This window comes from Pezoporus wallicus, unplaced genomic scaffold (genome assembly GCF_028554395.1).
Source record: "Pezoporus wallicus isolate ANWC-B61680 ecotype Strahan unplaced genomic scaffold, APGP_CSIRO_Pwel_v1 contig_8341, whole genome shotgun sequence".
Classification (NCBI taxonomy): domain Eukaryota; kingdom Metazoa; phylum Chordata; class Aves; order Psittaciformes; family Psittacidae; genus Pezoporus; species Pezoporus wallicus.
In genome coordinates, this window is record NW_026638083.1 from 2,176,460 (window position 1) to 2,203,598 (window position 27,139).

Sequence of the window (27,139 nt, forward strand, 5' to 3'; positions counted from 1 at the left end):
GCAGTGCACTCCCGCTCCCTTCCCTCACAAATCGATGGCAGTAGCGGAGCGGTTCCCACCGCAGCAATAACCACAAGAAGAAGTAAAATGTGAAAGTGCTCCAGAGCGCAAAATATTTTATTTCAGAATGTACAGTGTCAAATCTTACACTTAGGAAAGAGCCGCTCCCCGCGCAGAGGAAGCCTTCGTCACGGAACGTGGCTGGCAGTCTCTACTGAAAGGAGAACACAATCAGCAGCCTGGCCGGGCTAGAGGGAAGCCAAGCGTCTGCCAAGGTTTTGATTATAGAAAAGTAAACCACACTGACTGCTGCTGCCCGCGGCTGGAGGATGGACCGCAACGCAAAGGTTTCTAATCCCCTCCAAACAGCGTTCGACTTCGGCTACATACAAACCTTCTAGGACACATGTAAGGCGATCGAGAGCTCAGAAAGGTGGCATTATTCAGGAGAAGAAAAGAGAAAACTATGGGGGACTGACACTGGCAATTTCACATTCACGTTATTTCTACTCGGGGGCAGAAATTCAAGTAAAATCAAAGAGTCTGGTGGCAAGTTCTAAATAAAATATGGCCTACTGATTTAATAAATATTTAAAGTTTTTTTCTCTCTTTGCAGATAATTCAGATTCTTCAGCGAATATGAATGTTGCATATCATGGTTTGCAAGATTTCCTATATTAAATCTAAAGATTTTAAAGTCCTTCAGTAGAGGTCTAATCCGTCTACTTTTAGTACGTTTGAAATTCAGCCGTTAGCTATTTAAGACCTCGGTTATTTTAGCAATGGAATTTCAAGAACAGAGTATTACACTGATTCTGGCACTCAACAGGAAAAGAAACTTAACTTTCAAGCTGTTACCACCTTAATTGCACAGTGCCAGCAGTTTGAGAGAAAGCAAGTAACCGTATTGCACTTAAAAACACTCACTCATCAAATAGTACAGCATTGGCTATTATACAGAGAGCTTCTTCCCCACTATACAATTTGCTTTACAAGTAGTCTAAACCACAAACTACATACAGACTAGGTAAGTTCCCAATCAAATTACCATTAGATTACAGTCACAGTTTTCATTCCATATAGGTCAATTTATTTGGATGAGCTGTGGCACCCTCCCTCCTCCAAAGAACCAATCAGCACCAGGCGTTTCCCAGAGGAACATCTCCAGTGCCTCACACTGGGAAACCCAGTCCTGTTGGATAAGTGTTACAATTGTGCATGGTCCTCTTTAAGGCCACAGAGCGTTATGTTACAATGTGGACATGGTTTTCCCCCCCTGGGAGGGGAAGCATCCTTCAGAAATTAAGGAATCCCTGAAACTCTGCCTTCCAAAGTCACACTAGTAGGTTTCAAATAAACTCATGGAATAAATTGCCTATGCAATTTACAAACAGTTTTTGTAACAGACAGCAACTATTTCCTCCCTCGTGTCTATTCTTTATCTCAGCAAAGCTATTTCCAGCCAGGTTTTTAAAAAGGAAGTTACACATATTTCATGTTTGGTAATGGTTTGCGTAGATGAGGTGCAAGCAGGGAGACCCATGAAAAAAATCACCCATCATTCAATCTGTCATGTCACCTGCAGCTAGTACTGATACCATGTGCCGTAATTGAATAGTTCTTTGCATACTCAGAACACGAGTGAGAATTCCAAACACAAAGCCACTGTATTCTACTTCAATGTTGGATACTTCCTCTGTCCAATTCTTCCCGGTCTTGAACTTCCAGTGACTGCAGGAGACTGAAAAAGGAGAACAGGAATAAAAAGCATTCTGTAAAAGCTCATCCTGGAGACAAAACGCAAAGTTGGCACTGAAGTTTTGAACACAAACGCATTAAAGGGGTGCTAGACTGGTCTGTGAACACATTTAACACTCTACATGCAACAGGCACAACTGAACTAGAGTAAAGCAAAGGGATGGGTTTGTTCAACAGGTTTTGTTCAATGGTTTTGTTCAAAGTAAAGACAAAGCCTTTACTCACTTGTGCAAATTGAGAAGGATTGTAGAAAGGAACTGCTCCTGCTGAAGGTCCCCCTGCAGGTGGCACAGCGGCAGGCTAGGAAGCAGATAATACTGAAGTTACAAACTGCAGAGCTCCCCTGCCTCTCAGACATGGTTTGCTTGGTCATACTAGAGCAGATATCCACAGTACTAAATGCCAACAGTATGGGCAGCACAGCATTTGTAACAACTGCAAAAGTGCTGGTACAGTTTGCATCCAGATCTTAAGTATTACTTGCTTAATGTAGGAACTGGCAAAACATCACATGCACAAACTGTAAATAGCTCTGAAAATCCAAAGCATGCAAAACCAAAACAAGACACCGGTGTGACTTCACTGAATTAGTACCTTCTGCTTTTGTTAGTACACCTGAGGGCTCGCCCCAAAAGAAACGTTCTATGTTGAGTTTTGCTTTACTTAGAAATATCAGAGAGAGTTTGTGTCACCCCTTTATGGTGAGCCCACAGCACTGGAACTCACAGCAGAGATGAAGCATTCCTTTAATTCCTACAGGGGCTTTTGCAGATGAAACAGGAATTGGTGTTATTACCAATTGGAGGCTGGCAGCAGCAGGATGACAAGGTTTTGCTTGGGTGAGGCTTTTTTTGTTGCTGTTGGTTTGGGTTTGGGGTTTTTGTTTGTTTAAAATCAACTGACAACTTTGGTATCCCAGGAAAGAGCTGATCAAAATGATTAAGTGAGTCTCTTAGGAACATGAGCATAAACAAAAAGCATGCTTGGATTACATGCACTCTCATGGATACAAACAACTCTGAAGACCCTGTTTGAGTGTTAAAAGGAACACTACATCATTAGTTACTTGTGATGTTACTGTGGTGAAATGAGCAGAGGGGAAAACGACTAAACAGTAGCATTAGTATTTGAGCAAATGCAAAATAAAAGGGGGGGGGAGGGGGGAGTAAGTAAGTGAACATAAATGAGAATGGCCAGCCACATGTACCTGATTAAAATGCTGGCTTACTTCACGTGATAATGAACTCATTGAACTAGAGCGCGAAAGCTACAAAACAGCAAGAACACACAAATACAAAAAACACAAATAAAAAAGTCGTCATGCATGTCACTGCCCCAAGCTTTCAGTTGTTTTATTTCAGTTTCAAAGTCTCTGCCAAAGGTTAAACCAACTTCAAGTTAAACCAACAAAATAAAACGTAAAGCCAGAAGTTAGTTTAAATCAAAAGGGCTTCTTAAAGCACAACATTATGTAGCTATAGAGAACATTTAGTAGGAACAAGGGCAATGTTACTCTGCCTGGCACATAGCAATCTGTTCTCTTTGTCGTGTCTTGCACTCAGTATTAGTGAAATTATACGCATGCACGGAGGCAAGAAGAGATCCTCACACTGCTACTGGTATTTTACTCTGACAAAGGTTTGTCAAAGTCTACTTCATAGAAAAAAGATTCCACCACATGTAGGACACAGAGGCTGAACTTCACACAGGGGCTTAGAGTTCTTGTCTGTACAGTTTTGGAGGCAGTCACATGATTCCATCTTGGCTAGTCATCAGCAACTGCATCACTGACTTGTTGGCTGGCCCATGATAAATCCTCTACAAATTGATGGTTAAAATACGTGTCAGAAGTCATCAGCTAACTACTGTGAATTACGCCTTACCTCGCCTGACTGGGAGCCATCGGGGTTAGCAACAGGAAGTCCAGATCCAGGAGGAAGGATTGCAGGGTTTAAGTACTAAAGAAAAACAATGCACTTCTGTTTATCTTTACTACTATGATTCACTACTTTTACTACTATGATGTTTATCTTTACTACTATCTCACATTTCTGCTGTATTGATGCAGATGTGTTCTCTGGTCCCTCTCCTGACACATATTGCTCCCATAGACAGAATGCAACTCATTATGGGCTTCCCATTTCCATTTCCACTTGCATTTCATTATGGGCTTCCCATTTCCATTTCCACTTGCATTTCCCTTCCCCAGTTCTTTAATCAAAATGCTATACACAAGCATCATCCCTACAACATCATGTTTTGTGGCCATGAAACTATTACTCAGAATCATGAAGGGTTTTTAATCAGAAGCTTGAATTCTATATATAAGACATTCTTTCTAACCCACCTCTGGTTCCACAGCAGCAGCAGGATCTGTGCTGGTTTGACTTGCAGCTGGTGCATGTTCTGCTGCACCACTCCCTTCCATTGGCTGGGGTTCCCCTGGAACTACAAAGGAAATAGGATTTAACCAAACACACCATACCAGGGTGTTTGATTTCACAGAATGAGAAGCAGGAACATCAGCAGAAATGAGCTTTTACAATATCAACCTTCCCCCAGGAAAAAAAGTAATCTAAAGAAGTAAACTTACAAGTTTACTGACCCATCTGTTTCTTTCTAAATCAAACTGGAGTTAATGAGATTGAACATACTTACTGTTTAATAAAGGCTACGTAACACAGTCACTCAAAAGTGACATAGATAACCACATAACCATAGATAACCACACACCTGAGTTTGGAACAAATACATTCGCAGGAATTGGCATTGGTGCCAAGGGGGCAAATAGGTCTGATGGTGCTGGAAGAGTACCACTCGACTTGGTTCCACCTGGATTCAGGACATCAACATAACGGGCTCTGCTTCCAGCTAAAACAGAAAAATCCAGAAATAACAGATAAGCCTCATGTCAGTCATCCCTGTGTCTATCTTCACCAGTCTGCTTCAGGATCAGAAAATAGTGCTCCAGGGACACAAACAGTAATACACAAGTCATGACACAGCTGTGACAACAACCACAGTGCAGAAGCTAGGCACAAGCAAGGACAGCAACAGCCACAGCTCCATGACATCGCCGAGTTGCCAACTGTTCCCTGATCAGTCCAGAAAAGGTGAGACTTCTGCCTTCATATTTTATGCAAGAGAAAACCTGAAGTCCTCCATACTTGAAGCATCACTGTTGCCTGTTACCTGCTCTCCTGGAGAACATGTTGACAGGGGCACCAGGAGGGCCTCCAGGTCCGCCTCCAGGTCCAGGTGGAGCAGCCTGAGGAGCCTTAGGAAATCCTGTTGGAGGTGGTGGTGGGGGTTTGCTCTGCAGGGAACAGAAAATCCACATCATCACTGACCAAGAGTTTTAAACAAAGTACCCATCTGACTTCCCTTTTCCTTACTTCAGAGCACATAAAAGAGACATACATCCCGTATGTCTGTTCCTCATCTTCCATCTGATAACTAGTATCAAGGCACTACTACAACTCATCTATGCTCACTTTGAAAGGAAACACAACAGTGGTTCTTGCCATTTGTGTTTTGAGAGAGATCCTTGAATGACAAGGATGGTCAGGACATGTGATTTTCTTTGCTACACAATGCATTACATTTTCAAAACTATAGAATCTTCCTCTTTTTCCCCCCTATATTCTGTCTGGAACAAATCAATTAAGAAGCGACCGTGTAGGTGATTCCAACCTCTATGAACAGATACACAGGGCAAACTTTAGAGCAAACTCCATTGTAAATTCAATCACAATTACCAAATCAACACCAGCAACTAAAGATACAAATGGTTCCATATGGATAGAGCCTGCAAGAATATGTAACCTGTTGCACATTTTAATCCAAATTCAGTAAAAGGCATCTCTTAAGAGCCAGTAACAGATTAAAGAGAGTGTGCCCAGTTCAGATCAGTTTCCCACTTGACCAAATACCGAGTACTGAGATTTTTACCTCTTCTTCTGGTTCATCCAGATTAACCCAGCGTTGTTTCTGTTCATCCCAAACAATCTACAAGGAAATCATAGTCAAGGATTAGGAGACCAAATTAAGCTGTTAAGCTCCTGCTGCCTGCCCCCAAAAAAGGAACTTCTTTTTAACAGCCAGTCTTGGAATAAGCAGAATCCATTTACACTTATCTATTTGCTTGTCAAAACAATGTTCCTCTCTCATCCAGGAAACCCTTTTGAACCAACTAAAATGCATAAAGGCTTCTGTGATTTAGGGGCCTTACTGATTTGTTCTTGTCATCTGGAAGGTGAGCTTCATTCTTTCCTTTTCCCATCAGCCAGCGAAACCAGGTTGCACCAGTCTAAAAATAAATGCATCTATTCAGTTAATTCTCTCAAGACTGTCTTTACAGGCAGATTAAGAGAAACATCCATGCAACAATTTATTCTCTCCTAAGGACTTCAACTCTGAGCCAGAGTTGCACCTAATAAATAGCAAGTTGTTCAGTCGAGACTTCTTAAATCAGTACCCAGAGCAGGAGTCACCCCATGCACTAACATACCCCCTCCAGCTACAGGTACTTCCTTAGTTTACCTTTCTAGGTGCTGCCTCCTTTTTTGTTTCCTTTTTAGTCTCTTTCCCTACAGGAACAGAGGGAGGAGAAGACTGCTTTGCTGCAGAGTTGGATCTCTCTCGCCCCACAGAATGAGCAGAGGACTCTGAAGTTGTTCGGGATCTTCGCCCATAGCCCTGTATTACAAATGTACAGGAAAGAACAAAGTTGGCAATGCTGGAGCAATCGATCAATGGGTTAAATATAAACTTACTAAACAAATCCCTTCTTTGAAAAATATTAATAGGAAGAGATATTAAAGCAGATAAGAAGGCATAAAAAACAAACACAAATAAAAAAGAAGACTTAGTGAAAGAAGCAGCCTGCTCATGGCATACCATATGTGCTGAAGACTGAGATGCAGATCTGGATCTTCGTCCTGGTGCCTGGTTAGATACAAAGCCAGGACATGCATAAGCAGCAAGCAGCTAAATATCTGACACAACATTCACTTCTTATCAAGAATTCCCACACAATTAAAGATATTCAAGCTGGTTATTGGGGTATTTCTATCTCTTCTGACATATAGGAGGTGCAGAAAAAGAGCTGAAGTCTGTCCAAGCAATTGCACTATCATGGAACTGGCCCATTAAAGAGAGTTAAATCAGGGCATTGCTGTGCAGGCCAACCAGCCCATGAGAGGAAAAGACACAAGCTGCACCAGGGAGTGGCTGCTGCATTTCCTCCCCACCTCCAACACTGGATTGCTCTTCTAATGTTTGTATAGCAACTCAAGCATAAAAAAAAAAAAAAAACATTCACCATTTCTTCTATAAGGATGGTTAACTTTTAGTTAAAAAGTCTCTTCATCCTTTATCAGTTGTCATAGGTACCCTTATTTAAAATGTTTAAGCTAATCTGATTTCCCAGGAGACACCAACTTCAGCGATATTTAAACAGTGAAAATACTATGTATTTGAAAAAGGGGGCTTGGATTTTGATAAGACACCTTCCACATTTCCAGTCACTACAAGTGTGCTTTTAAAACAGTCACAGAACTGTTCTTTAGGGCCTCATTTGTTGAGGTATGCTACGAGTTCTTCTGGCTATGAAGAATCATTCTGGGAGGTGGGAGAGGAAGCAAGAGAAAGATAAATCAAACTCCTTAGACAACAGCCCAATACCCCCCTCCACCTTGTTTAAATTGTAGTTATTTTTAGAGAAGTTAGGGCTAAGTTTCTTCTACTATTTCATTTTTTTATTCTACTGAAGGGGAAGAACAGTGGGAAAGAAAAACCAAGCTTCAAGTATTTCTGCAAAGCAAGACAGAGCCCCAGTGTATGCTTGTGTTTGCACAGATCTGCAGTGCAGCTGACACTTGCTGAAGAGATGTAGGAAATACAGATACCATGCTAGCCATCCTGCCATAGAAATCCTCCTCTCTCTGGTCAGGGAAAGAGTTCTGTGCAGGAGACTCCGATGCAATTCTTTGCATTCCTTAAAAAACAAATGAGATTATGTTGGGGGGGGGACGGGACACAACAAAAAGGCCCCCAAACCCCACAACAACACTTTTAAGAGAAAAGTCTTCACTAGTTACAAGTTTTGTGCTAGGAAGAACCTGGCCTTTTAAAGAACATGAACTGTAGTTGCTGTAATTTTGCCTTTTTTCTCCTGCATGAATATGAAGTTCATTTTAAATAGGCCAGGACAGGCTGAGGGATGCGATATGCTCAATATGGAGCAGTTTAAGGTTCTTCACATCTCTAACACAGCTCTGCCAAACTTGTGTGTGCCTGCTGCCTTCACAGGTTCTGCTGTCACCAAATTAAAATGTATCAGGTTTGCAGGAGCTGATGTCCAAGGCAGAAATCCCTCAGACTCCAGTCACAGACCTCACAGACAGAACTGCTAAGCCCAGTGCACTCAGAGTTAAACCCCTAGCCTGCTGAGTCTGATCTCTCTTTTAAACTAAGCCAAATAAGCAGAATGAATAGTGAAATTCTCCACAGATGTTTCTGTACCATTACATGGTGGGTTTCAATTTCATCACAAGACTTGACTTACTGTTTTCTAAATACTGAGATATTTGACATTATTCCCCCAAATACTTCAATCCCCTGATAAGGAAGGAAAGCTGTTTACTGATACCACAGACCTGTTTCCAGGTTTGTCTGCTCTTCCAATCGTGGTTCATTTTCTTGTGGAGGCCCTCCTGGTGGTACTGCTGACCCCAAGTACAGTGGTGATGGTTCAGTTCCATACGGATTTGAGAATCCTGGAGGTGCAAAGCCAGGCCCTGGACCAATAGACTGAGAAGCCACTGGATAGAAAGGGACACTTCGGACAGCTTCCTGGTCACCAGGAGGAATCACAGCAGCTGATCCATCAAGGTCAGCCTGAGGTACTGCAGCACAAAATAAAAACATTAAGAGTTATAACTAAACAAATTCCAGTGTATGAACCTTTCACTAAAAGGATACAATGCAGAAGTGAAATCTCGCTCTTTCTGCCACCCTCTTAAGTGGTTTCTATTCCAGAAACCCGAAAGGTTTATTTTCTGTCATGAAGAAGGATCTGAAGCACTAACCTGAAGGCATGAGCTGCACACTTTGCATCTGTTGAGCCACATTGGGTAGTAAGGATGCTAACAATGCATTTTCAGCACCTGGACCCACATCATGGCCAGCTCCTGCTCCATCACATTGACTAGCACGGTCTAATTCAGAGCTTGGTGTACTACAGGCATACGGTGGTGGAGTGGATCTGTCTGTGTTATAAGCTATTGCACCCTCCTGCACAAAAAAAAGACCAAGATATTGTTAACATTAAGTTTGCAACCAAGGGAACATAGAGCAAAGGAAATCTCACTTGCACTTTGTGACATGAACATATAATAAGGTCACTTCACATGCTTCTGTACTTAGTAGCACGAACAAAGCCATTTAAAAAAGTGATTTACACTAATCCTCAAAAGAGGAATTCATGTTGAAAAGCACATTCTGTACCTTGATCTGTCCATCCACATGTCGAAGCGTTACTAACCATGAAGGTTCAATAAAAGATTCCTGTTCTGGTTTTTCTTTTATCTGTGGGTCAAACAGGCGTAGCTGGGATGACATCTAGAGAAAGTAATCATTGTAGAGTTTAAATTAACCAGGCAACAAAAGGCAACCTCAGCCACAGCTTACCACCTACAATACAAACCCGCCAGCACTTAATTCTCCCTGTGTTACCTGGATTAGCTGGTCAATAAGTACAGGTGAATAGTAATGTGGGTCTTTCAGGACTGTTCTGGAAATCACTTCACAGTAATGGAAAGCCTGAGCAGCGAGTCCCATTTCAGCTAGTCGGCAAGCATAGATGAATTTAAAAACCTATGGAATGCAAGCAGGGGAAATACACCAAGTGAGCAGAACATTCATACTGAATGAAAGGCAGTTTGTCATTCCAGTTACACGCTCAGATATCCCATTATCCCACCTATACTAGGTAGGAAAAAAAAAATTAGGGAAAAAGAACTCTCCTCTTCCACCCAAAGTATCCAGCAAAAGTTATTTGACTACAGCCAGCATCATCAAGTTCTGATGCATTTTTCTTTTGGAATATAGAATTACAGTAACAAAATTAAAAATAAACAAGTTCAGAATGCACAGGTGACAAAAATTCAGAGAAGATTTAAACGAAAAACAGGAAAGTTACCTTGCACTGTTATCCAGAAATGTTTCATGTTACAACAGAGAAAGTATTTGCTATGATTTTAGCACATTAGAGAGAGAAACCTCCCATTAAACCTGGTGAAATAAAAGCAACTGAAAAAGAAGCAGCTCCTGACCTGGAAGTTGGGCAGGCACCCAGGCTGAGTTCCCAGGGACTGTGCATATTCATAGGCTTCTGTTCTCTGAATGGCTTCATTGGTGGCAAACTTGAAAAATGGCAAGCTATTCAGGAATGGGAGAGGAAAAATACCAGTCAACATTCAGGTGATACATGCCGACACCAAATACAGACCTCTCAATCAGAAATCAGCTCTGCAGACACACAGTATCAAACAAGGACACAGCATCAAAGAGTTATCTCAAGGCCAGCTGTGGATAGTGGTGATAACGGGACCAAGGCAACTCAGTCTCAAGCCATTATTCTTTCATTTTTGCATCTAAAAAAATCATGGTTTTAAACAAAAGAGAAAGACAAACCTATGGTTTGATCCAATCAGGACAAGTTTTGTTGTCTTCCTTGTGTAAACTCCAAAACCAACTTGGGCCATAAGGTAACAAAAATGAGCAGCATCCAGCAGGCCTTTTGAAGCTGCAGAGAAGTAAGTGACATAATCAGGGTATTTCCTCTCAATGGCACACTGTAATTGAGTGTCCCATATTGGTTTGGCTTTGCATCCAAATACCTTCCCAACAGAGACATGCCCACATCAAACTGTTCCCCTTTACATTTTACACAGCAATTGCTTGTTTTCAAGAAAATAAACTGAGTAATTAAAGCTTTCAGAAAGCCTTCCCTTCAGTCATTGCCCTGTTCATTCCCCAAGAGTTACCAAGAGTGTCTCCCATGGTAGCAATGGTCCTGGATTCCAAGTCCACATTATTGGTCAAGTTGGATAACACCATTGCTAGATGAGGCCTCCAGTCTCCCCATTTCTCATCTCCACAGCACTAAAATTAGAAGAATTACTTAGTCAAATCAGTGACTGGAGCTCTGCATGGGTAAGTGCTTCAACCTAAAAAGGACCAAAACAACTTATCTGACCTTCTAGGAAAAGCAGAGATTACTGTTGTGAACTACACCACTCACTGCAGCAACAATTCTGTCTCAACTGCAGCTCACACTTGAATCTTACCGTGGATGCAGCTGGCATCCTTCCAGACATGAGCTGGTAAACAGTCTGCAGAGGGTCATTAATTGGGAGACTGTTGGCAAATCTACGGAGACAATACACAGAAAAACAAAACACAAGCATGGGGTAAGCAGTTAAAATGTACCTGAACATTCAGTGGCAGTTAATCCAGCTTAGTTTAAGAGAAGGAACTCCTGTCTGAAAATACTACACTGAATAAGCGATTGCCCAGAGGATAATGTTCAAAAGCAAAAGATCACTACTTAACTGGATCTGCCCTCTGATACAGCTCAGCCCAAATGAAGGAAAACCTCAGGATTCCCCCCAAGCCAGCTGACCAGACTTAGTACATGATTTCACAACCTCAGGAAGCTGACAGAATGTGTTCCTGTCTACAGCAGGCACAAAGACATCTACTTCTCACAGGCCAAGGAGAATGAAGGGTACAACAGAGCTCCTTGGCTTTAACAAAGCTGACAATGGGATTTTGCAGTTTTTTCAAAGCCTAACTAACAGCACCTGTCAAAGAAGCCCATGATGACACTGTTCAAATACCCCTTAAATGGAACAAGTGGCATAGAATAACTTCTCAGCTTTAATTTTATGGCCAGCAGGCCCTAGAGTGAAAAGTAACAGATAACTGTTGAATGTACAGGTAAAATTAAAGCTTAATTCTTGTATAAGCTACTAAGGTAGCTCATCATTTTGCCATTAAGTTTTCTGAGCACCAAGTCTCTACCTTATTAGCAAAATAAGTCACATTGTACTAATCAACAAGCAAAACAGTACCTGGTCATAACTCTTGCATGTGTTCTGCTGTCCATTTTGCTGGCAAGTAGCAGAGCATGACCCCATAAACCATGTTTCATGGCAGACTCCAAAGCATCCTAGTGAATACAGAAATCGGTTTCCTGGAAACTGCTTAGCATACCACTCAGATGGATGAATGAATGCTCTAAAGTAGCACTTGGTGGCTTTGTTTAGATCAGATGCTAACACATGAATATAATTGTTTTATATTACAAACTGTAGGGCATAACATTTTTCCGTATCAGCACAGCGCAGTGAAATATTACATACACTGCAAGTGGCACAAATTATTTTAACCGATGCCTCGAGCTTTAAGATTTGTGACAAATAAGTAGACAAAATTAGACAGATGCAGATTTGGAACACCAGTACAAGCACTCACCTTCTTGCGGCCATAAAGCAACAACTCTCTGAACCTCTCCGTCTCTTTCTCAAGACTGTCAATAGTGGTTAGAAGATTATCAGTGAGAAACGAGAGCTGAGCTTCACCAGATTCCTCTTCCGCTTGTTCCACAGCCTCGTTAGTGAAATCAATCAGGTTTGCCTCATTAGGGGACTTCCCAGGAAGCCACACTGTTTTATGATCTCGGAGCAGAAGTTCTGCCAGGTCTGTTCCCACAACGGTCTGCACACGTAGAGAGAGCCCACAGAAAAATCTGCTATTTCAACACTGCTTTCATTTTAGCTGTCATTTCAACAGCAATATGTGACTGCCACCTCTGAGCATCTGGGGACAAGTGGCCAGTTTACCTGGTCCATCAATCCATGAACTATTCCAAGATAAGTCCCTATACACACATCCCTGTCTTCTACATAAACACCATTCTGCATATAGACTATTTTAGGACAGGTAACAATTCAAGCAGTGAGACATACCCCGTTCTGCCGGCACAGCAGGACAATGAAGTCCCAGAGCAGACTTGCAGATTCTTTGTCAATTAAGTTTTCATTCTTAAAGCACTGTGTAGCTTTATTTTGTGCAAAATTAATAACATCCACTTTGTGGGTGTCATCCCTGAAAACAAAGAGAACAGGGCAAAAAGAAGAAAAAAGCTTTAATGAAGGAAAAGTCAACACTGAGATCATAACTGTGATTAGCATGAGGAACAAACTTAAAGATCATATCTTATTTAAACATGTGAAAAGCCACCATATTTGAAGTTGGTTTAAGTCCTGTAATTTACAGACAAGTGTTCAATGAAGAAATGAACTCTGAAATCTGTAAGAACATACTTAGCCAGAGGACCAGGAAATGCTCTCATCTCTTCTTGCTCTGGAGAATGCTGCAACATAGTCTAAAACACAAATACAATCTGTAAGAAACCCTTATAACTGCAAATTTTGATTTTCAGCAGTAAAACCCCCAAACCTGAACATAACCCACACTGTAAGCAAGCCTGTATCCACCACCTCCCTTTTTAACCCTAAACTTTACCTCCATACTGTGTATCTCAACCAGAGCTGGCTGTCCTTCTGAAGGCAGGTTTGGCAGCACTTTGATTAAGAAGCCACCAGGACCAAACCTGGCACAGATATGAGGCACTGAAAATTTCTCAGGTGTTGAGGGCCTTAAAGGTGCTGAAATGGGAAGAAATAAAGTAAGAACAAGTAGCCTGTCTTGCAACTAAAGTAAACTTGCTGATGTATTTATCCAAACCAGTATTCCTGCAGCACTGGTGGAAAAACCCTGCCACTCAATTTGGCTGAACTTTATAGGCAGCAATCAGTTCCACTATAGCTCCAAAGATCTTCTGAAGATTTGCAACAAGAACAAAACTAAACTACAGAACTTTAAAACACGCTTATTTTGTCAGTGTAGGGGCTTTGATTATCTGTATCAGACACATTTCCATGATATCTGTACAAATACGTGATGCATCTTCAAAGAGCTAATGATGTACTTCAACCTACTCTGCAAAACCTTTTCCAGAGAAAACAGTGGTTTGTTACACACCAAAAGGGCAAGAAGAAACTATGGGAAAATCTGAAGTTTAAGCTAAACTTTATAACCGTTTCCCATGAGGCAGAAGCAATAGTTAAAAACCTGTCTAAGAAGACATTTACAAACGGAAGTATGCAGTATTTAATAGCAGACGCTGCAGCTACTACTGTTCTGTGATATACCCAGGTTTCAACAAGCAAGTTATCCTTACACTGGAAGAGGAACAGAACTTTGTCCACATATATTTGTGTACATACACTGTGAATCAGCCTTTTTTTTTCCTGTTAACAGGTTCACTGAACACATGAAAGGCATTTTGTACACTATATATAGTAACCAACATTTACAGCAGTGTAAACTACCAAGGACAACCTCTCAAGCCCATGCCTTCCCTCCTCTTTCCCCAGTGGTGCCAGTACCTTGTTCCACTGCTGACCATCCAGTTTCAGGTGGGTAGCCATAATCTGTAAAAGGCTGTTGTCCATCAAAGTTGGGAGCATATCCACCATAGGGATAATCCGCATGGAGTGACGCTGCCTGTGCAGTTTCATATGTATTAGCTGTTAGATCATGATTACTTCTATACAGCTGGCTCTAAATAGATCATATTAGTAATTGTTAGCAGAGAGCATGAAGTTACACAGAGCAAGCAATGCTGCAGGCACGAGTCAAGGCAGTAAACGTGTCTTCTCTCTGGCTTTGATTCTTTACACTGCTCATAAACCAGGCTTCCTAATTTCTGCTTTGGAAGAAGCTCTCCAGGAATCCACCTGCAGCAACAGGCTAGAGAAGGTAATTTGTATCTCCATGTCCCCCCTCAGTGTTTCGCTACCATTTGATCTGTTCACATCCTAGTACTTCCATTTTCTCACAATGGAATGTCGATGTGCTTGTGTGAAGAATATTACAGAATGAGTTAAAAGTGTTGCTGTATCAGCAGCAACATTCACCTCTGCTGTCACACTGACAGAAAATCCGAACTGATTATGCCTGATGAATGCCTAAATGACTTCAGGTGCCTACAGATGAATGCCTAAATGACTTCAGGTGCCTACAGATGAATGCCTAAATGATCTCCAATACTACTTCCAATATTAATGAATTTGCATTCAGACTGGAAAACCACCTAAACCTTCCAGGGAACATCATGAACCAACATGAGACCATAGCTGTAACGACACATTCTAGTAGCAAAGATTGTACTCCAAAAGCTACCCAAATATTCTGTGTTTTTCAGGTACTGTACTTATGGTATGAGCAGATGAGTAATCAGTTAGATTTGGGTTTTGCTTTTATAGTCAAAATAGCACCATTCAAATACAGAGTTAGTCCTTCAGCAGATCCCAAGTTCAGTAATAGCATTCATGCTTGTGATGTGAAAATCAACATAACACAAAGCCAGGCACATCAACTACATCCAAGCACAGTAAGGGCAAAGTTCTCACAAACAGCAAATGGATTCAGTAGAGGAAATTTTCCATTTCTCTGTGTGTGGCAACTTGCACAGCTGAGTGCTGATTTTGGTTAAAGGTCTCTTGTCAACTGTGATAAATATTAAGTTCAAAACCATGTTACAAAACAGCCTTAACTTAAAGAATAAAAGTTTTCAAAATGCATTTTCCCCCCAAGCTAAACCCAGAAATATTTCCATATTTCTCCTGTTTCACCCACCCTAAACAGAGAGAGACCCAGCTCAGCTGAAAGAATGCTTGATGAGACCACGTGAAACTCACTTGCTGAGAGCGAGAGCTGAAACTACTCTGGTGACTGTGAACACTGCGGGAGCTCCGCAGACTGTGGCCGGAATGCTCACTGTGCACACTGCGTCTGTCAAACTCATCCCCGTAAGGATCCCGATGGGGTTCGGATTCATCATCAAAGCTTCCAGTAAAACGAGGGTCGTATCTCCAGTTTTCATCATATCGGTCATGTCTGGAGAGCCAAGAAACACATAACCCAAAAATGAACAGAGCCACCTATATCCCTGAGGGAAGTGACTTCACTGCACACTTAGGAATCAAACTGACATCCTAGAAGAGACTCCGAGTATGAAAACCCACAAAATATTCACCCATTCAAAAACAAGCCCTACTCCTCAAATCCTTGTCTTGATTGATATGACAACTCATCTGTCTTCCTCAATAGCCTATATTAAAGCTAAAGAAAGGATCTGTAATACTGCTTTTCAATAGTCTGTTACAGGATGCACCTGCATTCCTAGACAATATTGAGAGGATTTTACTTCAAGCTACATGATACCTCAAAATCCTGATGCCTGATACAACTATCACAACAGTTCATAACTTCTGAAGGCTTTGGGGCAGATCTTCAGCAAGTAAAGTAATATTTCTGTTAGTGCACAAGCAAAGCCTCATCCTTGGCCTGAACACTTACTATCATAACTTCATTTTCTGCTGACACATTTGACTGTGGGGAACTCAACCCTCAAGAAGCCAATACCAGATTCCCCACCTTTACTTGGACACACACACTAGTTGTCTGATAACCATCAGCACCTAAGCCTGTGCTGCTCAAGACCTGGAAAGAGCACCAAGAACATGGATCAGATGGACAAACCTGCTTCCATATGGATACGCTTCTCTCTTCTGGTAAGGGTTGTGTTCAGCATCATACCAATACCTCTGATCATAACTTCTAGGATCTCTGTATCTGGGGTCATACGCTGATGAGTAACGTTCCCAGCGACTTGGATCTTTGGGAGATAAGAAGAAATGGTTCAGCTATTGGAAGCTATTGCCTATAACCTTTTCCTGCTCCTCTCTCTTTAACGACATGCTGATTTGGTTATGATAAATAGCTTAACACTTTTGAAGGGCCAGCATTCACCAGCAGACAGACAGAACTTTCCTAACAACTTTCCAACTTTATCATCACATGGTAACTCAACAAGTATTAATAGAATCTTTGTGATCAGTCTCCAGAGCATTGTGCCAAATGTCTCGGGATGTGGACAGATGCTGCTTTAAATCCTCCCAGGGACCATACAAGCAATTATCTGCAGATTACCAAGGCCAGAATGTCTCTGTGAGCAGAGAGCAGATCACCATGGAGAAAACAAATTCAAATCATGAGTCAATTCCTGGTCACACCCACCTAAAATTTACTTTCCAAGCCTGCCTGCACGTTACACACCAAGGATACACCTCAGTGAACGACAGGCTTGCAACACACTGAAGAAAACTACTCTGTAGACTCACTGCGGTGTGCTATCACGATGGAAAGCACAATGAAGGCTGGGAGTGAAGAAAAAACTTACTTTATTTTCTGTTTGCTACTTCTACTCAATAAAACTCAGGAAGGATAGCGAATTATTAAGAACTGAAGTAAGTCCAAAGATCAGTTTTCAGCAAGTATAACCTCATTCTTGCTGGTTGTGGAAAGTATATCAGCTTTATTAATATGGAAAAATACAATAATTCTCTGATCTTAAAGTTCCTTTTCCCTACATTTTTTTTTGCTAAAACCTGCAATTTTCTATAGAAAAATTCAGAATTCATTTTGAGACATTACCTCCATAATCATATGAGTTCGGGTAATAGCCTGGGTAATAATCACTCCATCCACTTTTGGCATAATAATCTTCAGCATACCCTTGCCTGAAAGAAAAGGCACAAGTATGAAAAATTATTATTCCTCTTCAGTCTCTTCTGAAGTCAGCACAAGACATAAAGAACTATGTGCCACAACTGAATAGGTATGGAATGCCATTTTTAGGACCACCCCACAATTATGAGAAAGGCTAGAAGATGGGTATTAGATCAAAAATGTAGTGTGTCTACCTGTATGCACATGTACACATACATTTGTATCTACACATGTGCATATTCTCACACACACATACATGCATAGGAGGTAAAGATACATAATGTAGAACAATAGGAACTTTCACGTTCCTTTACAGCTGATCATACAACTGATAGTACAAACTCCAAAGTGGCCAAGCAAGTCAAGGGATGCTCCTCCCTCAAACACGTGGGAAGTTTGCTAACACAGCACCTGCCTCTGCAGAGGAGGCGATGCGATCTTATCAGATCAGGTTTATCCACCCAAACAATCGGCTCAGTCTCCTGCAGACAGATACTATTCCCCTCCCCAAACAGAGCTGCCAAAGCTGCATTAACACTGGCACATTCAGGGCAACTCTGAGAAACACTATCACTGACTCTGCCACTCCCAGGCTCTGCTGCCCTGCAGAACTGTCCCACAGTCCGCATCCACCTGCGCTGTCACGTCACGCCTCAACACACTGACAGAGCTGCTCCTAACAGGCTTTGATCTGCCCCGTGCCACCCGTAGGCATTTCAGCCTCTTATAAAAATAGTACATAAGAATAGGCACCAGGAAGTGCTACTGGAGGTTATTATCTCATTACAAGATCTCACAGTGCACTTAGATTCACTTAAGATGATGATAAAAGTTATCACATGCAGCCATTGGTGTGTACGCCTCAAGGCCAACGTGCACCTCCTATAATCTTCTGGAGGTGGTAAGCAAAACGTATTTTTAATCTGAAGACTGCTCCATTAAGTGAGCTGCCAGCAACAACAGACAACTACTACAGAGGGTTTCATCCTTTCCAGTCAGGTAAGTGGGGTTCTCCCTTGGAAACCTGCAAACCCACCTGCCAAGTAATGCAACAGTAACACGTCATCATTAACCTGAAGTTTATACAGATCACTTTGGCAAAAGAAAGCAGTAATCCCTGGAAGGTAACTTGCTGCTTCTTGCTTGAGAAATAACAGATTCCATTTCTGCTTTGTTATTTAATACTTGTAAGTGGCATCTGAACACGTTATGTCCCTCTCTCAAATTTTTTATTTCACCTAATCAGACAGACCAAGACTTTGAAGCTTGCCTGATTCACATACTACCTGTATCAAAACCTGTAGTGAAGTCAGTAGGTGGAACATGCCCACAGAACACCTTTACTACACAGAGTTTGGGAGTTTTGTGAGAAAGATGATCCACACAGTCGAAGTAACCATCAGACAGATTAACCTGAGGCAGCACCAGAATGTTTTCACTTGATTCATCATCTCTCAGAGCTAATCTCAGCACCTAGTCCATCACAGTGACCTCCTGCCTGGCAGAAATGCCAGCAACCACTCAGAGAACTAAATGAAAGGAGTAATAAGGCTTCAGCAACAGAAAAGGCTGTGGAATTGTACCCTTTTCAGACGTGGCATTTGATCCTGCCCATTCCTATGGCAGCACACAATGAGTTTTTGAACTTCCTCACTGAGGCTAATGCTACAAAACTTCAACAGCCATCATTACACTCACTGCTTCAGGGTCCTTACTCTGATTTGACTCAATTTAGGAACTGCATACCTAGAAGAAGGCCTATCAGAGCAGTGACTTGCCCTTGAACTAGGACGTTCAGGCTCAGGATACCGGTAACTCCCAGGCTCCATGTAAGCAGTGCTGCTGCTGTCATAGTGTCTGTACCGGGGGTCATACTGTCCGTAGGCATCCTCCTAGAAAACAGATTGACACATATAGGAGGAGGTTTCCCACCCCTGAGCATGAACCTTTAAAACCAAACAAATCACCATCCACACCACAACTGTGGTACCTGGAGAGATGCAGATCAATAAGACTACAGTACAGCTTTCAGTACCTGCTGCAAGTGATATTCAAGTCTTTAATATGCTAAACTTAAGGGAAAACCATTATGTCTGGACTAAAGGCAGTTCAACCACTGTACTGGTCATTCTGCTAACCTGCCAATAATACAGGCAGCAGATGGGAAACAAATCTGAACTCCTGGGCAGCTAAAACAGTTACAACTGCCACCTTTCTCCAAAGAACCACGCTGACATCTGTGCCAACTGGAACTGGTATAAGCAACTACTTTATATTTTTATAATCTTTGTAATGCAAGTTTTGTTACTGCTATCTGGATTTTCCCTACAATTAAATATTTAACATCAGTGCTGTACTGAATGCTAGTCACAACACAACTGCTTAAAATTCAAAGATGAAAATTATTAATACATACTGAGGGGGGAAGAAGGGGAAAAAAAGAACTTACCATGTAATAAAGATGAGCTGCTGTTCTGGGGTCTGCAGGAGGATAAGGTGGCGGATATGGAGGCTGGTAAGGATCGTAAGGATGGCGGTAGTAGTAATAAGGATTCTGGGGTGGACCAAAGGCATCCTGAGGAGTCTGAGGCAGGGATGGACGCTGCAGGTCTTGTTGCACATTTGGCATTGCTGGCTGACTGGTGGTGCTTGAAGGAGCTGAGGATGTTGGAGCACCCGGTGGCTGTCCAGATGCTCGCTGCTTGTCAGGACTCATCTGATCATACCCTGCTGGCTGCTGTGCTGAAGTTGCCTCCTGGGGACCCACAGGCTGAGGATGGCTGCTCAGCACCTGGCTCTCATGCTGCTGCGACGCCTGCATGGCCTTAGCACCTGCAGTAACCTGGTAGTTTGAAGGAACTGACGGCTGCCCAGATGATGTTGGCTGCTGCATCTGAGCTCCTTGCATCTGTGGTTGAGACGGCAATGCTCCCTGTGCAGCTCTCTCTGATACAGCCTGATGCTGTACATCTTTTGTCACCTGTTGATAGAAATGTTTGTCATGCATCTCAGGATGCCCCTGACCAGCTGAGTGCTGAGGACCACCAGGAAGTGACTGATTGTGCACCTGTACAGAATTACTTGCACTGCTTGTCTCCACCGTTCGTGTCACTGTGAAGTCGACCACTGCAGCAACTTCTTCTTTGCCATTTGAATGATTTGCACAACTATTAGCCTGTACTACAGAATTAACAGGGGGGAGCAGTGCACTTGCACTTCCACTGGGGAGATTTGTCCCAGGAGAAACGGATGAGTTAGACCCCGGCTTGCTGGCAAATTCAGGAACAAAACCTTCCATGTTAACATTCTTTTGCCCTTCTGGAGCCAAATTAAGCGGAGTTTTCATAAGCAAGTTTGCAGGCTGATTAGAAGCAGCATCAGAAGAATTGACAGGACTTTGTAATAGATTATGCTTTAACAGATTAGTATTTGGAAGTGCATTCACTAACAGAGATCCAACCTGCATCACGGGTAACAGCACGTTTTCCCCAGAAACGATCCCACCAGCATGAGAAGGCTGGGGACCCATTGCAGGTTTGTCCCCAAGCCCAGAGTCCTTCACTGGCTGATTGTTTTCATTGTTGCTTAGCTGATTAGATAGAGAAAGAGAAAAATTAATTGGCTGAGCCAAGTTATAGCTTTGATTAGGCTGAGCAATCAGGATAGGCTGATTTTGCAAAGACTCTGTAGGTGGAGAAGACAACAAACTTGCATAACCAGAACTTGCCTGAGACTGAAGTGCCTCCTCTTCTCCCATTTTGGGAGGATTCTCTAGATTTTCAGAAGTTATATTTCCATCCTGCGGGAGCTGCACACCCATAGTCCCTGGTTTGCCTGGCTCCTGATTAGCCAGGCCTTCTTCCGGTGGCTGAATGACTTCTACAGTTTGTTTGGCGGGTACATACACTGCAGGAGCAGCAGGAGCCAGAAGCACATTTCCCCCAAAATTAGGCAGATCATTATGAGCCCACAGAGTTGTTGCTGGGCTATCACACTTCTTCACTGCTCCCTGAGCTCTTGTTGAGGACCTTCTCTCAGATACCAATTGCATGTTTTCCATAACAGGCCCAGAGTGCAACATGTTTCCTGCTTCACCAGTGACTGCAAGAGGCAGTGGGTGTACCGGAGGCATGAAAATAGTTTCCAGATTATCTGGTGGCTGTTCAAGATTGCCTGGGGATGCAGCTGGCACAGCTGCATTCTTGATGTTCTTCTGGTTTGAGTGGTTCTCCCTTAATTCAACCACCATCTTTGCTTGGTCAATCTCTGCAGGTTTTATACCAACTCCATGGGACCTCACAGGTTCAAAAGAACTGTTTGCACTTGTCTGAAACACCCCTGTAGGCTTAGGGGGGCTCGGTGTTGGAGGCTGGGAGAGGTTACCATGGTAAGTCTTGCCCAGGTTTAGCTCACTGGAATCAACTCCTAAAGGAGAGGAGTCAATCTGTTTAAAGAAACTGGCTGAAGATTCTTCATCAGGCTTCCCACTTTCTTGCTGAATAAATGTACCAACTTGCTCTTGAGGCCTTGCTGAGCTGGAAGCACTCCTGTGGCTAATGGTGCTGTAGTTTGAAGAGACGCTATCTGGTCGGACAGGATGAGGTAATGAATCAGGTGCCTCCAAATTTGGTCCTCCTTCAGCATGGCTCACAACTGCATTCTTTGGAAGCATCTGACCTGGAAAGGAGCCGTACCTGTACAGATCAGGGCCAGCAGCAGGGGATGAAACACTAATGTTCTGTGGTTCACTTGGCAGCACTTCTTGATTCTGAATGCACTCCAGGTTCTCAACATTTTCATACTGTGACCCACCAGACATGTCACCTATATGTGCCTTGTCATCACCAGCAAACATAGAATGCTTAGTGGCCTGTGCCTCCTGCTGACTGACAATTTTAGGGAAGTACTGATCCATTCCCTTTTGTACCATCTCACCGACTGACCCTGCACCAACCTGTGCCTGAGAGAGAACATTTGCTGCAATGCGCTGAGGATGCACTGGCTGGTGGTACAAGGATGCTGAATTGGGCTGACAAGCATCAAACTCTGTTTTCTCAACCATGTAATCTTTTTCAGATGAAAGTATTTCTTCATTTTCTGCCTCATCCCCTTTGAAAAACATGGAGAGAGTTCCTGGATCTTGATCTGTGGGAATAGGTCTGTTTGTTGTTTCAGACATATCTGGAGCCTGGTTTTGGGGGTTATTTTCCTGAGCTGTGGGAAGGACAAAACTGGAGTCTTGCAGTGGTGGCTGTGGGTAAAACTGTTCCTGGTATGGTTGACTTAACCAAGCATTAGTCATTTCTGTGTTCTGCCTGAACACATTGCCAGGCTGGATGCTGTTCATGTGGTGACTGCTATTTGCAGAGCCATTTTTCCCATTCTTTTCACAACCAACAGCTAAAGGCGCTTGCATGGCATTTTGTGGAATGCCTTGGTGCACAGGACCCTGCTGGAAATTTGCCTGCAGAGGAGGATGAGAAGTGCTAACAGAAGACTGAGAAATGTTTTGAACATCAATCTGAGAAGATGGCTCAGAATAGGGCACAAAATTTCGAACTGGAGACTGCAGGTTACCTTGAACAGGCCTCCACTGAGACATAGGCTGCTGAGGAGGAGGAGGGAAGAACGCTGCTGCACTGGGTCCTGAAGGAATGTCATTTGGACCTCTACTAACATCTTGTCTACCTCCAGGTTTGCTTGATGCAGCCATTCCAGGATGCACACTGAAAGAATTTTCAACTGCTGCTCCTGTACTATAGTGCAGTGGTACCACAGGCCCTTGGAATCCAGGATCTGCATTTGGATGCACTTCTGTAGTACTGTTCATAGCATATCCTGGGGACGGTGAAGGAACTGGAACATTAGAAAACATACTGGGATTGATTCCTGGTTGAGGTACAGGAGCTGCTAAAGGTGTGTGCAGTCCATGAGGATTGTCCCCGGCACGTGGTGGTGAAGTGTGCGTATGGGCTGGCTGCGGACACCCCGTGGGGGAAGAGCTTTGCATAACCAACGCACTGCCCTTGGATGGATTATCTACAGGGGAACCCTGTGGAGTCTGTTTGCCAAATGCCAAAGCGTATGTCACAGGCTGCACGGGGGCAGCTGGTGCATTTGCTCGTTTACTGAGTGAGCTGTTTCTCCGGTACATGTTCCGAGGGATGCCTGCAGGAGGTGGAGCTGCTGCTCCCGCTGGCACAGGCTGCGGAGGCTGCTGCATGATGGCCTTTAACAGGGTCAGATGGGAGACGACAAACTTGTAGTGGATGCTGTAGAGAGATTCCTTCTTCCACCCTGTTAAGGCAAAACAGATGACAAATCAGTTTCCTTTCTCATAACACACACAGCACTTAAACAGTTTTCATTTTAGAAACCAAATTACTCAAAGAATTTGAAGTGGGAAATACCTCTCTTTCTCCAAGATACATAATACACACACTATATTGTATTTCTAAATCCAAGGCCAGGTTTAACTGAGTCTAATGCTCTGTGGTAACAATGTACATTATTTAACCTCCATATTAACAAAAAGCTCCAAGTAAGAGTAACTAAACACAGCTGAGTCCTGTACAAACCTTTAAATACCAGACTGAAGCACCACTGCTTTTACACTGTTACACTGCCCCAGATTTCTTTTAGGCAGGAACATGCATCATAGACAAGAGCCAGCAGCAGTCAGCCTACAACAGAACCTGCAAGCACTATGGTAAGCTCAATGGAATTATAACAAGTGGAGAAGTTACTATCTAACTCTAATTCCATTAGAGATGATCTTCAGCTCTGTTGTTCAGTGTGAATGGACCTTTTTACAGGTAAGACTTCAGTATTTGTCCAGTTCAGCTCAAGAAGCTTTAGCAACACATGAGAGTCTTGTTTCCCAATAGAGCACAACAAGTATCATTTATATCATGTAGAGTGAAGAACCCACAGCAATCGTTTCATACCAGATACACTTCTGGTTACAGAACACAGACAAAAGCTGTGCAATTTTTAGGTTTAGGGCGGTTTTGTGTGTTTTGCTTTGTGTTTTAAGATTCAGCGTCTTGTCAGTAATAAAATGGGAAGCCAGAAAAGTCAGAGGTTTGTAATTAAGCCAAAATTTTAATAGCTCCAGAGAAGTTCAAATGCAAACCACTTCTGGTTTCTGGTTAACAAAAGTACATGTTGAGTGAACACCATGTAACCACATGTATTAAAGATTTATAACTGAAAAATGCCAATACATGACCACAACGTCATCTATACAGACTTTATGGGACATCAGTACAACTTTCCCTAGGGAAAAGAACAGTCACCTCCTGGAAAGCCCTAACTTACCTGCTATCTACCCACCATAAAATTGATTCCTACCTGTTCTGCTCTTAATAGAAAAGCTGTTTCTGAAACAGAGTTGAGCACAAAAGCCAACTGTTTTACAACTTCAATACCTGCTTCCAAATTTCAAATGCGGATTTCAATCCTTACCCGTCCTCCCAGATGTACTCAAAGGAAAAGAACCCAATCCTTTGCCACTCTTTTGTAATAACCAGTCCCAGTGCTCAGCTATTACACCAAGTGGAGGGTTTACTTCAAAGTGCTGGTTTGCCATTCCTGTGGCTAGAGCTCTAATGTCACATTACAGCAGTTCTATTCAATAGGAGGGTATCAGCTTCCTCACAGGAGGAAAGTTAATATTAACAGACTGCACACAGGAGGAAAAGCATTGCAAGCTTTGGGGATTTAAGTCCAAATAAAATGAACGTGCCCATGTCAGGTAATTCAAACAGAAGATACCAGCTGGGTGAGACTGACCCTCCCTGCCCCCGACCCACTATTAACAGAAATGCTGATTTGAATAAATGTATAAATAGGAAATAACCACGTAAGTTAAGAGCAATCCAGCTCTGCTTTATCTAGTCTGGAAATTCTTAACTTTCTACACGCTTATGAATAGAGAATGCAGAGCAGGCTGCCGAACACTAGCAGATGTGCCAAAAAATGTTACCAAAGAGGGGGAAAAAGATTAAAACTACCCTGTAGGCAACGCCATCGGTAAATTTCACCTGAGGAGCTCTACAGCCATGATTATTTTTAAACTCCTCTGGAAATTCATGTGTGAAAGAACAACTTATTTAAGGGGAATTAATTAAATTGTCTCTCCAACAGACACAAGCCAAACAAGCTACACTTAAACAGCACAACTGTGCCCACGAAACAGGTTACAGAGTGCTAATATTAATCCTCACATGTGCCTATATATACGCAAGCACACACATCTGTTTGCACACACATATGCATGTACCAAACAAGCAATATAATGTGTTCACACACACAGATTCCAAACAATGAGAACAACGTGAATGAAAACCCTGCTGCAATCCCAAAGGCAAGAACAGCTGGAAAATGAGATCTGCAGCTTTAAAATCAGCATCAGGGACACCAGTTTTTCTGTGTAGACAGCTGCACATCTGCAAACATGTGTGTGACACTCAGACTGGACACACTCTACACCTTCAGTACTCTTGAGAGCTTCCTCCTGGCCTTCTCACAAATGACAATAGCCGCAAGTGTTATTCAGTGAAAAAGCACTGACAGGACAAGGGGAATGACTTTAGCTGGCCAGAGGCGAGATTGAGATGAGCTCTTAGGCACAAGTTCCTCCCTGCGAGGGTGCTGAGGCGCTGGCACAGGGTGCCCAAAGAAGCTGTGGCTGCCCCATCCCTGGCAGTGCTCAAGGCCAGGCTGGACACAGGGGCTTGGAGCAAGCTGCTCTAGTGGAAGGTGTCCCTGCCCGTGGCAGGGGCTGGATGAGCTTTAAGGTCCCTTCCAAATCAAACCATTCCAGGATTCTCTAAGAATTCTTTGGCAACCAAACTCACAAGGATCTGTAGGCAGAAGCAGCATTAAATGTTCCCGTTTGCTCTGTTCAGGAGACTGACCACTGCTCCAATACACCGGCAGGTCCCGACGCATTCAGGCAACTGCGCTCCTGAGTCAGCACCAGTTGCTGCTCCAACAAAGCCACAACTCAAAAATCAACCCCAGCCTGCCAGAAGTTCTGTGTCTTGTCAAAGGGAACACACAGTAACGAATGGCAGGTGGAGCTTTCCACCGCCGGCTCTCTCTTTTGCTCCCGCACCCCGTGTACCCCCACTCAAACACCTCGGGGTGCGCACGGTCCCCCTGTGCCACCCGAGCCGGCGCCGAACACCCCCAGTCCCGCAAGAAAACCCGCCCCTGCCGCCTCACTGCTTCCCTCTCCGTGCGGCACCGCGACCTGCGCCAGCAGGGGCCAGCGCCCGAGCCGGGGCTGCCCGCGCCCCGCCGCCTCCCTGCGCTGCCACAGGCGGCACGGGAGCCCTCCCCGCCGCACGGGGGGGGGCACCAGCGGCCGCCAGCCCCGGGTCCGCACCTCAGGCCCTGCGCTCCGCACACAGCCCGCCCGCACTGTCCAGGGTTCGGCCCGCTCCCGGCCCGGCCCGCGGTACTCGGCAGCCCCCGGTACCTGGCAGGCCTCGGCCGGCGGAGCCCCCTCAGCAGCGGGCGCCGCCCCCCGCCACGGTCGCAACACCGGCCGCGTCCGCCGCCATCTTGGCACATCCGGCTCCCGGGTTCCGCCGCCACCGCCGACGTGTCAAGCTGTGACGCCACAGGCCGCGCGCGAGGATAAAAAACACCGGAAACGGCCTCG

General features: G+C 43.6%; 1 protein-coding gene across 7 annotated transcripts; it reads right to left on the reverse strand.

Moving 5' to 3' along the window:
* Positions 1-90: 90 nt before the first annotated feature.
* Positions 91-27,085, reverse strand: SEC16A (SEC16 homolog A, endoplasmic reticulum export factor). Of its 7 annotated transcripts, none has more exons than XM_057409146.1 (33): positions 26,954-27,085; positions 21,194-23,763; positions 19,916-20,446; positions 19,213-19,358; positions 17,392-17,477; positions 16,438-16,573; positions 15,594-15,792; positions 14,280-14,454; positions 13,354-13,496; positions 13,152-13,213; positions 12,795-12,933; positions 12,301-12,543; positions 11,898-11,995; positions 11,112-11,193; positions 10,809-10,926; positions 10,456-10,567; positions 10,095-10,200; positions 9,496-9,636; positions 9,268-9,381; positions 8,850-9,054; positions 8,418-8,666; positions 7,668-7,756; positions 6,658-6,705; positions 6,301-6,456; positions 5,990-6,067; positions 5,710-5,766; positions 4,951-5,074; positions 4,492-4,629; positions 4,106-4,206; positions 3,642-3,716; positions 2,966-3,025; positions 1,984-2,058; positions 91-1,741 (listed from the first exon to the last, which is right to left on the reverse strand). In XM_057409146.1, exons 2-33 carry the CDS (start codon positions 23,687-23,689, stop codon positions 1,673-1,675), a joined length of 6,651 nt encoding a protein of 2,216 aa, XP_057265129.1. In that variant the 5' UTR covers positions 23,690-23,763; positions 26,954-27,085; the 3' UTR covers positions 91-1,672. The 7 variants fall into 7 exon arrangements, with proteins under 7 accessions (XP_057265129.1, XP_057265125.1, XP_057265124.1 ...); XM_057409142.1 differs by having other exon boundaries at positions 91-211; positions 1,631-1,741; positions 19,916-23,763; XM_057409141.1 differs by having other exon boundaries at positions 91-214; positions 1,631-1,741; positions 19,916-23,763.
* Between the last annotated feature and the right edge of the window lie 54 nt (positions 27,086-27,139).

What these genes read in the sequence shown, in the direction of transcription:
- SEC16A (XM_057409142.1), bottom strand. Translation starts at nt 23,689, where the DNA reads ATGCAGCAGCCTCCGCAGCCTGTGCCAGCGGGAGCAGCAGCTCCACCT. An exon ending in CAGATGACAAGAACAAATCA is followed by an intron (nt 5,767 to 5,989) that starts GTAAGGCCCCTA and finishes ATTTCCTTGTAG; the next exon opens with ATTGTTTGGGATGAACAGAA. An exon ending in ATGGCTCCCAGTCAGGCGAG is followed by an intron (nt 3,026 to 3,641) that starts GTAAGGCGTAAT and finishes GCTGTTTTGTAG; the next exon opens with CTTTCGCGCTCTAGTTCAAT.